The sequence below is a fragment of the Pelecanus crispus genome, chromosome 3, assembly GCF_030463565.1.
Source record: "Pelecanus crispus isolate bPelCri1 chromosome 3, bPelCri1.pri, whole genome shotgun sequence".
NCBI lineage: Eukaryota > Metazoa > Chordata > Aves > Pelecaniformes > Pelecanidae > Pelecanus > Pelecanus crispus.
This window is the reverse complement of record NC_134645.1, coordinates 70,242,334-70,255,707: the sequence shown is the minus strand read 5'-3', so window position 1 is coordinate 70,255,707 and position 13,374 is coordinate 70,242,334. Positions and strand designations below refer to the sequence as shown.

Sequence of the window (13,374 nt, the reverse complement as noted above, 5' to 3'; positions counted from 1 at the left end):
GGGCAATGCGCAGCGGAGAGGGGTGTGAAAAAGCCCCGGTTTTTTTGCTCGGAAGCGGCGAGAGGTGGCGGCTGCCGGGATATACCGGTTGAATGTGCCGTGGGTCCCCGTGTGCGAAGGCCTCTTCAGCGCGCAGCGGAGAGAGTTTGTATTTTCCGTCGCTCCTGCACTTTGTGTGATTGTGTGCGAGAGATATTTAAAATATAATCATCTCCCAATTTCCGCCATTTTGGGGAAAGTTTGCACACACATACACATACCAAAAAAAAAAAAAAAGCGCTTCTAGCAATTTTTTTTTTTTTAAAGAAGCGAAAAAAAAAAAAAAAAAAAGTCTTTTGCTCGAGTGCTCAGTTCCTGCCTCTGTGCGGTGCGTGCGCCGCGCTCGCTGCGGCAGACATGCGAGGCGGCGGGGGGAACGGCCCCTGCCCGCTCCGGGCTGCGTGCGGCGGCGGGGGCCGGCGCCTGTCAGCGCCGCCGGCTCGGGGGGCTGGCCGGGGGGGGCTGCCGGCGGCCGGCCCCGGGGTGCCGGCGGGGTGTGTGAGCGCACATACACGTGAGTGCGTATTTCGCCGAGGATTTTTTTTTTTTTTTTTGGGGGGGGGGGTGGGGGCGGAGGGTGGGGGTGCAGGGAGTAGGACGCGGCTTCTCTACGCGGCTTCGCTGCTGAGTTGCGCGCTCTCGGCTGAAGTGCGGCCGGGGTGGGGGGGCGGCCCCCGCGCACACGCCCGTCTCTCCCTCCCCGTCTCCGCAGCCGGTGCACATAACAACAGGATATAGGCACACTTGTTCTCGCTAACGTGCGTGAGGCGGTGGTTTTTTTCGGCGGGGGGGAGGGGGGGAAAGCGATTTTTTTTTTTTTTTTTGGGGGGGGGGGAGCGGCGGCCGACGGGAAGGCGCTCCCGCGGAGAGCGGCCGCCCGCCCCCGGCCGGGGCTGGGGAGCGGCCGGCGGGGCGGCAGCGCCCGGGGCGGGGGGTGCCGCGTCGGAGCCCGCTCCCCACCCCCACGCCCGCTCCCCCTCCCCGTCGGAGCGGGCGCACACGAGAGCGTGAGAGAAAAAGTTGGAGCGCGGGGCCGGGCGCCGGAGGCTGCGGGGCCGGGCGGGGACGAGCCCTCCGGGGAGGCGGCGTGTGCCGGCCCCTCCCGCGGCGAGGGGTGCCCGCTCCGCCGAGGGATGCCCGGAGACCCGCTGCGAGCGGCCGGGGAGCAAACCCCCGCCGTCCCCTAGGGAAAAAGACAGCTCGCCCCCCTCCTCCTCCTCCTCCTCCTCCTCCTCCGCGCTGGGGGAGGGGAGGAGGGAGGAGAAGGTAACATTTTTTTTTTTTTTTAATTTTTTTTTTTTTTTCTTTCCACTCGGAGACAGCCTCCCTTTCCCGGATCCCGGTCTCGGGGGGTGGAGGAAGGGGGGGGTGGGAGGGAAAAAAAAAAAAAAAAAAAGCAAAGGACCCGGTAAACAAGCAGAGTCCCTCTCTCGTTGTGCAACTTCCTCAGGAACACTTAACACCCAGTTCCTCTCCCACCCCCGCCCGCACCGCGCTCGCCCCCGCCGCCGCCCCCACGCCGGGGCAGGGGGGCACGCTTCCCCCGCTCGATTTAATTGCCCGCGGCGGGGGGAAAGAGGGGAAAAAAAAAAAAGGCAAATTCAGGAGAGGAACGGAGCAGCTCGAGAACCGCTTTCCCCGAGCGCTCCCCCCGGAGGAGCCGGCCGGGGCGGGCGGGCGGGCGGGCGCTTTTGTCTCGGTTGGTTCTGCCCGAGCCCGGGGAAGACGCGGACCTGAGCCCGGGTTTTCTCCAGAAAGTTTCAAGTGCGGCACAAACACGCCGCAAAACTGGCCAAGGAGGGACCTCTGGTGGTAGGCCGCGGGCTGCCGGCGCCGGGGAGCGGCGGCCGCGCCCGCCGGGCCTCGCCGCCGCGTTCCGGCTGCCGCGCCTTGCGGGCGGCAGGGCCGGCTCCGGGGCGGCCGCCGCCGGGCCCCGCCGGCTGCCGGCCGCGCCGCCGCGGGTGGCTGGGCCCGGCCCACGGCCCGCCTGGGCAGCGGCGGGGGCCCGCCCCGGAGCCGTGCCGCTTGTCCCACTCGAGGGCGCGGGCTGAGCCCCCGTGGGCGAGGCGTCGTGGGGAGGAGGCCCCTGGGGATGCGGCAGCCTCCGCGGGCGGCGAGGGTCGCAGCCTCCGCCATTCCCTTTAGTTACCTGCGCCGAGCAGCCTGGAGCGTGTAGCTTGACGGTGAAAGGTAGCGTGAGTTGTGTTTTCGCTTTTCGGCTGTTTTCTTTTTAATTCCCCTTGGGATAGTTGAGTGGCGTTGGGCTGACCGTTTTTGCTGTCTGTTTCTGCTCATGGAGGGATGCTCGGTCGTGGGTGCTAAAAACTCAGGTGGTGAGCGTAAATCAAACTCGAGATCCAGCAGCTTCGGCGTGCGTCGTTTTAGGAAATAGTCTATGTTCGGGATCGTAACGCAGTTCTCTTACCGCAAATCTAAAAGCTGTTTAGGAAACCGGTGCTTTTTTCCGAGGAAGCCGTCACGTTCCCAGAAGTTTATATGATGAACATCTGTAAGAGAGAAACTCCCTGAACTAGCGGCTGAAGGCAGTAAAGCGCTCCGCTCCGCTCCGGGTGGTGCCAGCTACTCCTTTTTTCCTGGTGTGACCTCGGCAGCTTTGACCGTGGTCCAGTCGGTCTTCCCGTGAACCTGGTCCAGTCGGTCTTCCCGTGAACCGGTGCTCTGATGGAGGTGGCCAAAGCGATCGTCTTGGATGCTTTTGTTGTCAGTTGGGCAATTGCGGTGAACTCTGGTTTTGTTTGTTGTTGTGGTGTATGTTTCACCTTCAGTTTAATGAGTTTTTCTAGAGTGTTGCTTTTAGAAGTTCTAGTAAGTTAAGAAAATGGTTATGTAGGTGAGTCCTTTTCCTCTGATTTGTTCAGTTTTATTGGGTATCACCTATTCCGTGAAGAGAGATGGATGACTTTTTGTGGGCTACTCCATTTACTCTTTGGGGTTTTTAATTCTGCTGGTAAGTAGGATGATGGACTGTTAGTGATGGCTGTGAGGAACCAGTGATTACCTGGCATGGGGCTTACTGAAAAACGTGATAGTGTGCGTAGTCGTAGCTTATTAGTGCTCCGGTAGTGGAACCGCTCGCCGCAATGGGAGATACGAGCTCTTTATGAATTGGAGAGAAGGGAAAGTCTATAAATGCAGTAACCTGCTGAGTGTATTTAGGAGCTAGAAAAAGGCAAATGAATTGTTTAAGGACAGCAGAGCTCATGGAAACTGCTAAGAGTTGGCAGAAGAGGAAGAGGAGGGCATGAGTCACACAAAAGGAGTGTTCAGACGTATACTGAATTAACTTGGGGTAAGAAATAACAATCTGAAATAGGTCAGGTGATACTCAGTGTGAAGATTCGGTGCGTCACAGTTCTTCTCAAGGAGGTGTCAGCACAGGGGAGGGACGGAGGCACAAATAAACAGAGGGAGAAGTTTTCTGTAACTTTCTGTGCCTGGTGCAAGGAATTGAGAGAAATTAAGCCATAGGATTTCAGAGCTGTTGTACTCAAGTCTTACTATCTGAGTAGGTTAAACCTCCGCTCAGGACTGCACAGGCAATAACAGAAAGAAAGGAGTCATGGAAGTGTTGCAGAGGAAGTACTTTTTTGGTGTGAGGTGCAGGTTCTTTATAAACAAGATAGAAGTTGTAAGTGGTACGTTTCATTAGACGATGGGATAGCTTTGGTATTGGGTAACTATTGTTATTATAGTGTTCTGTGGATATTTGATAATGAGGTAGTAGATGAAGGCTGCGTGTAACTGTGTTACCCGGTTTCTAGCAATGGTATGGCAATACCTGTGTGAGCTCTCTGACAGCGACCAGGCTCAGGTGAGGACAGCGCGAGCCTCCTTTAGCACTGGTGCAGACTCAGGCTTTGCAGCATCTTGTAATGCATCTGCAGCCAGATTCTTTCTGTGAGGAAAAAGGTTTTAAGCTGAAGTATTGGCAAGCGGGAGCAAACGTACGCAGTACCCCTGGAGAATCTAGCAGGCAGAAGAGCAGCACCAGATAAAATAAGAGGAAATAATGCTAAAGGGACATCATCAATAGGAAATCTGGTCCATTTTCTGTTGCAAGGGTTAAGAATGGCAAAGAATTTTAAGCTGTGGTCCCTTTGTGAGTATAAGCTATGTATCTCATCTTTAACTGACTTGTAATAAACTTCACGAGCAACAGGCAAAATAGTGAAATTCACTCAAAAGGCTCTTCAGCACACAGAACAGAAACATGGCAGAACTCGTAAAGTAGCTCCTAAACAACAAAAAGTAAGATTGTGAAGGAAATGTGTAATCTGCAGATGCTTCTTTTAATGAAACATTAAAATAATTGAACCATTAAACAGGTACAAAACAAAGCATATATTAAAATGTGGTGGATAGCCTCGAAGCATTTTACCATTTCCTGCACTGTTCCTTTTGTGGTTGTTTTTCTTTAAGTGAAGAATCGGGTGCAAAAAGATGAAGGGTGATGAAGAGACAAGTATGGGGTACACAGAGCTCCAAGAGAGGATTGCGAGGAGAAAAGCAGGGCTCGCCCCGGTCAGTGGGTTTACAGTCAGTTGGCTTTGCTTTTGCTGTCATTATGAAGCTAGCTTAATACAGAGTCTGTCTGCAATAGAGGGAGCTTACGATGTGAGGGATAATTCTGCTTTGTGTGGCTTTGGCGGTGTCACAAGTCAGCCCCGGTAGTATTCACATTCTTAGATGTTAAATAAAGCTGAAGCTGAGTATCCAGTTGTCCCCTGGTGCCTAGAAGTTAGTGTATTTGCAGCTCTGGTACACTGCATCGCTCCCTTCTGATCCGCTTCGTTTTCCTGATTTATTGTGTAGGCAGAATGTGTCCCTTTAGCCCATGGGTGCTACGCCAAGCAGCCTCCTCCTTGGAGATGCCCAAAATAACCATCTGCGATTTTAGGACAAAAAACTCACCTGTTGCCTTTGTTTCTGAACATCCGTCAACGCTGGCATCACCCAGCCCTGTGGGGAAGAGGGACCATGGCTCGGCTCCATACGGACATCACCTCCCTCGGGACCTCTGTTCCTTGGACCTCACCCTTGATGCCACTTGCTGAGACCTCCTCCGGCTCCACATGCCCAGTTTTGCCTCTCCTCGCAGGAGCTGTCGGCTGGGGAGAGGACCAGCAAGGGGCAAATCTGCTAGCCTATCCTGGCGCGGCGGCTACGGAGTAAAAAGTAAAGTAAAAATAAAAATACACAGGGATGCATAAAAAGAAAAGACACCCTATCGCAGACAGGATATGCCGATCTGGCAGTGCTGACTGGTGGCTTTACTGCTGAAATCTCCTCTGTCTGCTGCCCAGTGGCCCGGTATTGAGTTGGCCCGGCTGGTTAGAAATCACATGGACATTTCACAGGTGGCATTTTAGATTTTCAAAATTTGGGTAGGTGTCTGGTAGTTTTTTAAAGCCCTGACTGAAAGAAAGAATCCTAGTATTACTTTTTGACGTATTCAGTACATAACCCTATAATTATTTCAAAAACTACTTGTAAGTTTAATTGGCATATTCTCTCCTGTTTCTTTGCCTTACATCTTTAGAGAGTCTTTCACCAGATGAAACTCTCATTTTTAGTGCTGTTACTCTCATTAAGTATCTTCTCTGTGAGGTACTCATTTGTTGTCAAACCAGTTGGTAAAAACGAAGGTTTTTCTAAAGGATGTGTCTAATCTTATTTTATATGCTTGCTTATTTTAATGAATTTATTACATATGTCTAAAACAAAGTTAATGTTGAAATACTAACATGCAGCACACTTCTATAAATGTTATAGCTTATGGTTGTGAAGACTGAGATACAGTTACATCCCTAGTAGTGGATTTTGGAGATGCTTTTGGAAGATGACTGTTCCAAGTCTGTTATGTCCTTTCTTTCACATCAGATGGCATTCAGTAACAGGCATAGGGACAGTACTGTGGTTACTTCGCCCCTTATTCATCTCGTATTTTTACTACTTTTCTGGAAGTGTAGCAGTGGAAATGGTAGCAAATGAAATCATTATGGAAGGAGTTATCCTAGTTCAAAGAACTACATCAGAGCTTTAAAAACGAAAATGAAAATGAGTAGATAAGACGTTCTGTAGTTTTCTTTGTTCTGTGATTTAGATGTATATATTGTGATGATTTCATCCTTTTTAGTACCTCGTTGCTGTAACAATTTAATTGGTCTCTGTCTCCCTCCTTGTTATCGTTAGTAGAGGGATATAGCCCTATCTTTCATCTGTTCAAACTCAGCAAAGCTGGAAACAGATATTTTGTTAAATGTAATTCCTTTTGGTAAATTCATTTCTATCTGCATTGCCCTGTGACCTTTTCATCCCCACCAAGAACACTTCTGAAGGCTGCAGAATGTGGAAGTACAGATTATGCCTTTGATGTTAATTTTAAAAGGGAAACAATAATGAATACCTTATCAAACAATAGAATATATCATTATTGCTGATCGTTACCTGAGGAAACTTTCTTGGGTGTAATTAAGTTAAAATTTGTATGTTTTCTTGAGAGAAGTATGCCCTGAACGTTTCTGTTACCAATTTATTTTTCTTTTTTTACTTTCACAGTTTACATCCTGCCTAAGTAGGCTAGGCTCTTAAGATTTTTTTTTTCAGCATGCCATTTTTTCCAACTCTTTCTGTTACGAAGTGTGTCTATAACGAGAGTGGCACTTCTGGAGACGCCTGATGGAGCGGCTCTCTGCTGCTCCTCGCCCCGTGGGGCAGCGGCCGCTGCGAGGAAGCGTATCCCCGCAGCCGCCCAAGTCTCTTCCCGTCTTCTGTCATGCCTTCTGCAGAAACCATTGGAACATGTTTCCTATAATAAACCACAGGAGGGTTGAGTGAAGTGTCCTGTAAATAGGGCCATAATTTAAGATTACTTAGAAACTTGAGTTTATACAGAACACAGCTTTGTGTTTGCTTAGCCAGGCTAATCGCGGGGAGCTCGTTACACCAATGTGCTTAAACCAGCATGTTCCGTGTCCTTAAAACGTCAAGGGTTTCTGGATGGATCCGATTTTTCAGCTACTCCTTAGCAGCTTGGGTCTTGTGTTCTTGAGAGAAGGCCTGCGCCTCTGCCGTTGCGCTGCGGTTCAGCTTGGTGGGAGCCTGCTTGAGTTGGTCTGCGGGGGTGTGAAGGCTGGCTGCTTGGTGGGCTTGAGCTCTGCGACGTACCGTGCTCCCGGCTCAAGCAGAGATCGTCCGAGTTGTGTTGCAGGAGCTGCCCTAAGGTAGGGTGGTGGGTTTTGCCTGGGGGTGATTTTAAAAGGTAAGGTCTGTGGCTTTGGGGAATTTCTCAGTTTGCGCTGAATTCTTTTAGATTTATTGACATATTTTAAAATGAATTTTTGTGCATTGATGGTATGGTTTCCGATACTGTCTCGTAGAGGGTTACTGAAATTAGAGATGGAGAAGACGCGTTGAATCATGTGGTTCTTCTTCCGTTAAACTTGTCATGTGAAATACGTGCACTTTTCTCAAAGAGCCTTCTGTGAACCCTACCCATCATATGAAATGAAGGGGGATGCAGAAGCTTTCACCCTAAGCAGTGGTTACTGAGGTCCAGCTCCTGTCATCCCGTTGATAGCGTGTAGTGGCTGTGGTGTAATGAAAGTACGCATGGAGTAAGGTGCTTCTCGGGATTTTAAAGAATTCTGCTGGAAATGAGGAGGAAACCAAGGACAAATACAAGGGAGTCCACATCATGGAGCAAAACCAGAGTAGTGTCTGTCTGTAGCGGTAGTGTTACAATGGTGGTGTTGCAATTGGTACAATTTTTCTGATGAAAAAAATGTAAATTCAGTTAGTTTTCACACAACAGAGTTACCTAGCTAGGCATTTTTCCCCTCAAACTTTCAGTAAAAAGCTTCTAGACAACCTGAGTTTACTTCTGCTTGTTTTGCATCTTTTTCTGTTATCTGTGAGCGAACAAATACCACTCAGTCTTTTTTGTGGAAATTCCAGATTTCCAGAGAGTATTAATAGATATTTGCAGATTTTGGGAGTGGGACTTAAGTTAGCAATTAGATTTTAGACAACAAGGTCAAGCACTGAGGAAGCTCTCCACCTATTTGAATTTCAAATACTGATACTTGTAGCAAAAGTTTGCAGTCTGCAGACGGAGCATGAGGCTTAGAAAGTGTTTGTTAAAAAGTTCAGAAAGTGTAAATTTGAAAAAGGGTGAACTTTTACTAATAGTTCGCAAACTGAAGACAGAGCTAATTTTGCTGCAAATTGTTTCAGCTGCTAGGGATAGCGCAGAAGTTCTTCAGAAAGAAAACGGATGAGTCAGATTTCACGTAGAACAAGTAGTAAATCAGGTGCCAGGCCACAGATTCAAAGATTGCTGCGTTTGTAAAAAGTGGAAAGGAAGAAGTTAGTGGTAGTCACAACTGGCTGCTAGAAATATTTCCAGTTCAGTGCGACTGACGTTGGGTTTGTGGCAGTGACGAGAGGTGGGCCAAAGCCGGGGTCAGTGGCAAGTGTTACATACTTCTGTTACTTGTGCAAATTATTTGGGATAAACTCTTACCACAGAAGAGGGTGCCCAAATCCACTGTTTCTGAAGATAAATATTTTCTTCTGTCCTTTCACTGTTCCGAAACAGAGGGATCCAGTAAAAATCTTGCAAAGTATAGTTTTGTCTGGTGTATATGTGCTTCTCTACATGTAAAAAAAATTTTGCAACTGCAAATCAAAATCTACTGAAACTGTCTGGAAACAGGCAAGGCGTATTTGGGTGTCCTGAGTCAGATGGTGAAAACGAAAGACAGTTTCAAATTAATATTGAAATTTTAATTTGAACTTGGGTGAACCATTCGCATCATCATGTTATCTGATAGTAAGGAAAAAGAGTTCTATTAATGAGTGCTTGATGTGTTTATTATAGGCATATACTCATGTCTTGCCTTCCCCAGAACAAATGTTTTTCTTAGGTGTACTTGAGGTATGTTTTCCTCATGTCAATTTATTTGTAGTTTGAAATTTTTAATTTCTCTCCAATACAGCCTCATTAATAGCCTCCTACTGTATAAAACAGGTATTATTTTTTAAGGTTTTCAAAAGATTTCTCCTTGTTTCTATTACATTAGTGTATATTATCAGCATTGTCATCAGTTGTCCACATTGCCAGTGTGCTGAGGGAAGCATTTGATACTAATCTATGAAGTGTTTTTGAAGAAATGTCCGGTGATAGAAGCATTAAACCACTTACAGCATTTTCAGGTAAAATCTTTTTATTTTTTAATTTTTTTTTTTTAGTACATGCATCATGAATGAATCTGCCTCTAGTGGAAATGGTCAAGAGTTTGATGTATTTAGTGCTATGGACTGGAAGGATGGCATAGGTACTTTGCCAGGAAGTGACCTAAAGGTAAGATACGTAATTTTTTTAATAAGCGAAATTAAAATATTAAATAACAAAAGAATGCATTTCACAAGCTGGTGTGTAGGTATCTGCTTTTATGAATAAAACATGAATCTGCAGCTCTGAGTTAAGAGACTGTAGCCTGTTAGCTTTTAGCTCTGGAGTTTCTTGAATCAGTTTCTGGTACTGGCACAGCCAGCCATCATCCCCCTAGGAAGGCATAAATTAGCACTGCCTCACTATATAGACAGAAGTTATCAAGTGCACGTAATCCAAAAGAAATCTCAAAAGTCTGAAAATTCAGTCCGCTTAGAGCATTATATTACCGTATCACTAAGAATCTTTATACTGTCATTGACTCTCATGGTCTCATATTTAGTTCTTTTTGTTTCTAAAAATAGTTTATTTTTGCTGTGCTTTTGTCATGTGGGTGCCTAGAAAAATGAATAAAGCGAGTGCTTCTGAGCTTGGTATATTTTGGAAATTTGAATGATATTGGAATAGTACTTCCAGTTACATTTTTCACACTGGTTGCATTTACTGAAGTAAATTACAACAATTTAATTTTGTTTTCAAAATATATGTATTTTTTTATCTGATACTTTTTCCTATGTCATCAGAAATTGTCGTCTTCTGCGTTAGCTAAAAATACAGTTTTGATATTAGAGACTTTCTTGCACCTGTTTCCTGTTGATTATAGTCAATATTTTCATATCATTCCATTTAGACTAACATTGATGAGGTTTTCTCATAGTTTATTTTTTAAAAGGAATGTTACAAGAACATGTGGTTTTTTTAAAAGAACTTTATATCCCTCGGTGCCTGATACAATTTCTGTTGTTGAAGTAAAGAGTCAAAAATTGTTTGAAATTCAGGGCATATATGTTGTGAGTGTGTTTTTGTGTTGTGGGTTTGTTTTTTTTTTTTTTTTTTAAATCACAGAACCATAGAGTAGATTCACAGAATAATTTTCTTTGGAAAGGACCTCGGGAGCACCTCTGAGCACCCCAGACCTCAGGCTGACTTAGATCAGGTTGCTCAGGGCCTTGTCCAATACAGATTTGGTTATCTCCAGGGTTGGAGATACCACAGTCTCTCTGGGTAACCTGTTGCAGCGTTTGACCACCCTCATAGTGATTTTTTTGTTTTATGGATGCTTTGCTGGAATTTCCTCTTTGCAGCTTGTGCTTGTTGCCTCTTGTCCTTTTACTGTGCACGGCTGAGAAGACCCTGGCTCCATCCCCTCTATATCCTCCCATTAAGTACTGGAAGACAGCCGTAAAATTTCTCCTTCTGTTCTTAAGATTGAGCAAACAAGTTTGCTCAGCTTCTCCTTGCATGTCGGGTGCTACAGCCCCTGCTTGTTTTGGTGTTCGTCCGCTGGACTCGCTCCAGTATGTTAGTGTCTTTCTTGTACCGGGCAAAGTAGAACCACGTCTGGTCTCATCAGTATTGAAAAGAAGGGAATAATCAGTTCCCTCGACCTGCTGTCTACCCTCTTGCTAAAGCAGCCCTGGATGCCTGTGGCCGCTTTTGCTGCCAGGGCACATTGCTGACTCAGGTTCAACTCACAGGTCGTCTTCTGCAAAGCTGTTTTCAAATAGTCCGCCCTTGGGCTGTCCTGGTGCACGCAGCTGTTCCATCCCAGGTGCAGGGCCTTGCATGTTCTTTTGTAGACCTTCATGAGATCTTGTTAGCCTATTTCTTCAGCATGTTGAGGTCTCTCTGAATAGCAGCTCCAGTTTGGTAATTTGCTTCTGCTGCCTGTACACATAAAGAAGCCTTTCTTGTTGCCTTTGCTAGTTTCTTCTGCAGCTGAGCTTTCGGTTTCCTAATTTCATCATTGTACGCTACAGCAGTATCACGATATACCTTCTCTACGTAACATTTCCCCAGTTTCACCATCTGCTTACTTCCTTTTCCATTTGAACTAGGTCAGGAGCCCCTAGTTCATTCATGTTGGCCTTCATTCACATTTGCTTAACTTCTTGCACATTGCCATACATCATTCTCCTGGTGTGAGGTCCCTGGAGAGGTACCCAGATCTCCTGTGCCCGTTTAGCCTTTGGAGCAGTCTCCCATATGATCCTGCCAAGCAGATCTCTGAACAAGCCAAAATCTGCCTCTCCTGAAGTCCAGTGCTGCTATTTCAGTGTTTGTTTTGCTCACTTCTTTCAGGATTTCAGACTTCACCATCTCACCGTTGCTGCTGCCAAGGCTGTCATCAGCCTCCACATCCCTGACCAGTTCTGTATTTTTTTTAAAAAGTCTAGGCTTTTAAAATTCCTTTCTATTTTAATAAGCAACACTGTGTGAAAGGCAAACCCAATATTGAAATGTTTAGGGAATACAAAAGGGAACAATGCAGGAAAATATAATAATCTCATATAAATCACTGGTACGTGCTTTGTTCAGTTCTGGTTACCCTATGTCAAGAGAAAGAAAACCGAAACAAAGGTGGGGTCATTAATTAGTAGAGGAATGGGAAAGTGAGGGAAAGGACTGGGAGGTGTAGCTGAGGGTAACTTCAAGAAATCATGGAAAAAGATTCTTAACCATGTCCTGTTGAGGAAAGCATGAGCTTCATTTTAAGGTTGCTCTTCTGGTTTTTTAATTTTTATTTGGAAACAAACAGGTATTTGATTTTTTGGACAAGAGATTCTCTCTTTGGTCCAGGCATTAGGGAAGACACAGTCAGAGGTGCAATGGGAATGTATGCAGAATGATGAAAGATGCAGAGGTTACTGGCCAGGCAGCTCATTCTGGTTTTTGTTTTTGTTTTGTTTTGTTTTTTTTAAATACGAAAGCAAGGGGTTACTGGATGAAATTGAGATGGAGCTATTCTAACACTGACTGACGGAAGACTATTTTCTAACAATGTGGAATTAGCTTGAGGAGCTCACTGGACCAGGGAGCATCAAGACTAAGTGAAAGACTAGGTGTTTATACAGATACCAAAACAATTTGAGCTGTTAGAATAGTGAAGATTTTTAAGCTTTCAAGAGAATTGTAACAAGTCATTTTTCAGGGCTGCTTCTAAATACTGATGGTTAAAAGGGTGACTAATCCCTTGAAACTGTAAATGTGATCGTGGAAGATATGTTATGCTCTTTGTGGAATTCTCAGAATAGGGTTAATGTGGATGGTTTACCTGAACTGTCCTGATAACAGGGTATTTTAATACTGTGTCCCGAACCCAAAGAAAATGGCCTTACATAGCTGTTACTTCTTGTAAGCTTGCATGTGTCTTTCAAAAATTACAATAGACTTGTTCCACTAAAGATACCGAACCGTTGTCATGTATTTACATTGAAATGTAATTGAAAGATCCAGTGAAAACACTGTAGTAGCAAGATGCACAAATCCAAAGATTCTGTTTTTACAGCTTGGTAATAGATTAGAGCTCCTGGGTTTTTTTATAATAAATAATAAGCAATAGCTGAACTGTTCACTGCAGACAATGTATTGCTGACATTCTCACATTTAGTCTTTTCATAGAATGTTGGCGAAAATTGTCTGTGAACACTCAGATCTGGTAAACTATGTTGTATGAGCATGTTTTAAGTTAAATGTATACCAAAATGTTGAAATGCTGCTTTTTCATATAGAAGTTTTGGGGAGTAACCTACTTGAAGTCTTTTATTTTTAGTCATATAAGTCATACAGCATTTGCTTGTCTTCACTGCTTGCATGATGAAATTTCATGCTTATTTTTACATACACACTTTTAAAGAAATCTCTTTTCTTGTGTGCTATATTAATATCCAGCCTCCTCAGATTATCAGGCACGTATACCTGAGCAACCATTCTTTTTAAGAACCACTTCATTTTTGTGAATATAGGTTCCTCTGTGAATAAAAGCTGGTAAAAAACTATTCTAAGTAGCATACAATGCTTGAAACATTTACAGGGAACTTTTCTCAATATTTTCTTACTATTGCTTAAATTTAACTTTT

The 13,374-nt window shown here is 45.3% G+C and overlaps 1 protein-coding gene across 1 annotated transcript in view; it reads left to right on the top strand.

The window, feature by feature from the left end:
* Nucleotides 1-788: 788 nt before the first annotated feature.
* The window catches only part of L3MBTL3 (L3MBTL histone methyl-lysine binding protein 3), an 82,311-nt gene continuing 69,725 nt past the window's right edge, over nucleotides 789-13,374 (top strand). The window contains exons 1-2 of the mRNA XM_075706938.1: nucleotides 789-797; nucleotides 9,313-9,424. Coding sequence (XP_075563053.1) covers nucleotides 9,323-9,424 — 102 coding nt within the window. The 5' untranslated portion in view covers nucleotides 789-797; nucleotides 9,313-9,322. The remainder of the gene's footprint in view (nucleotides 798-9,312; nucleotides 9,425-13,374) is intronic.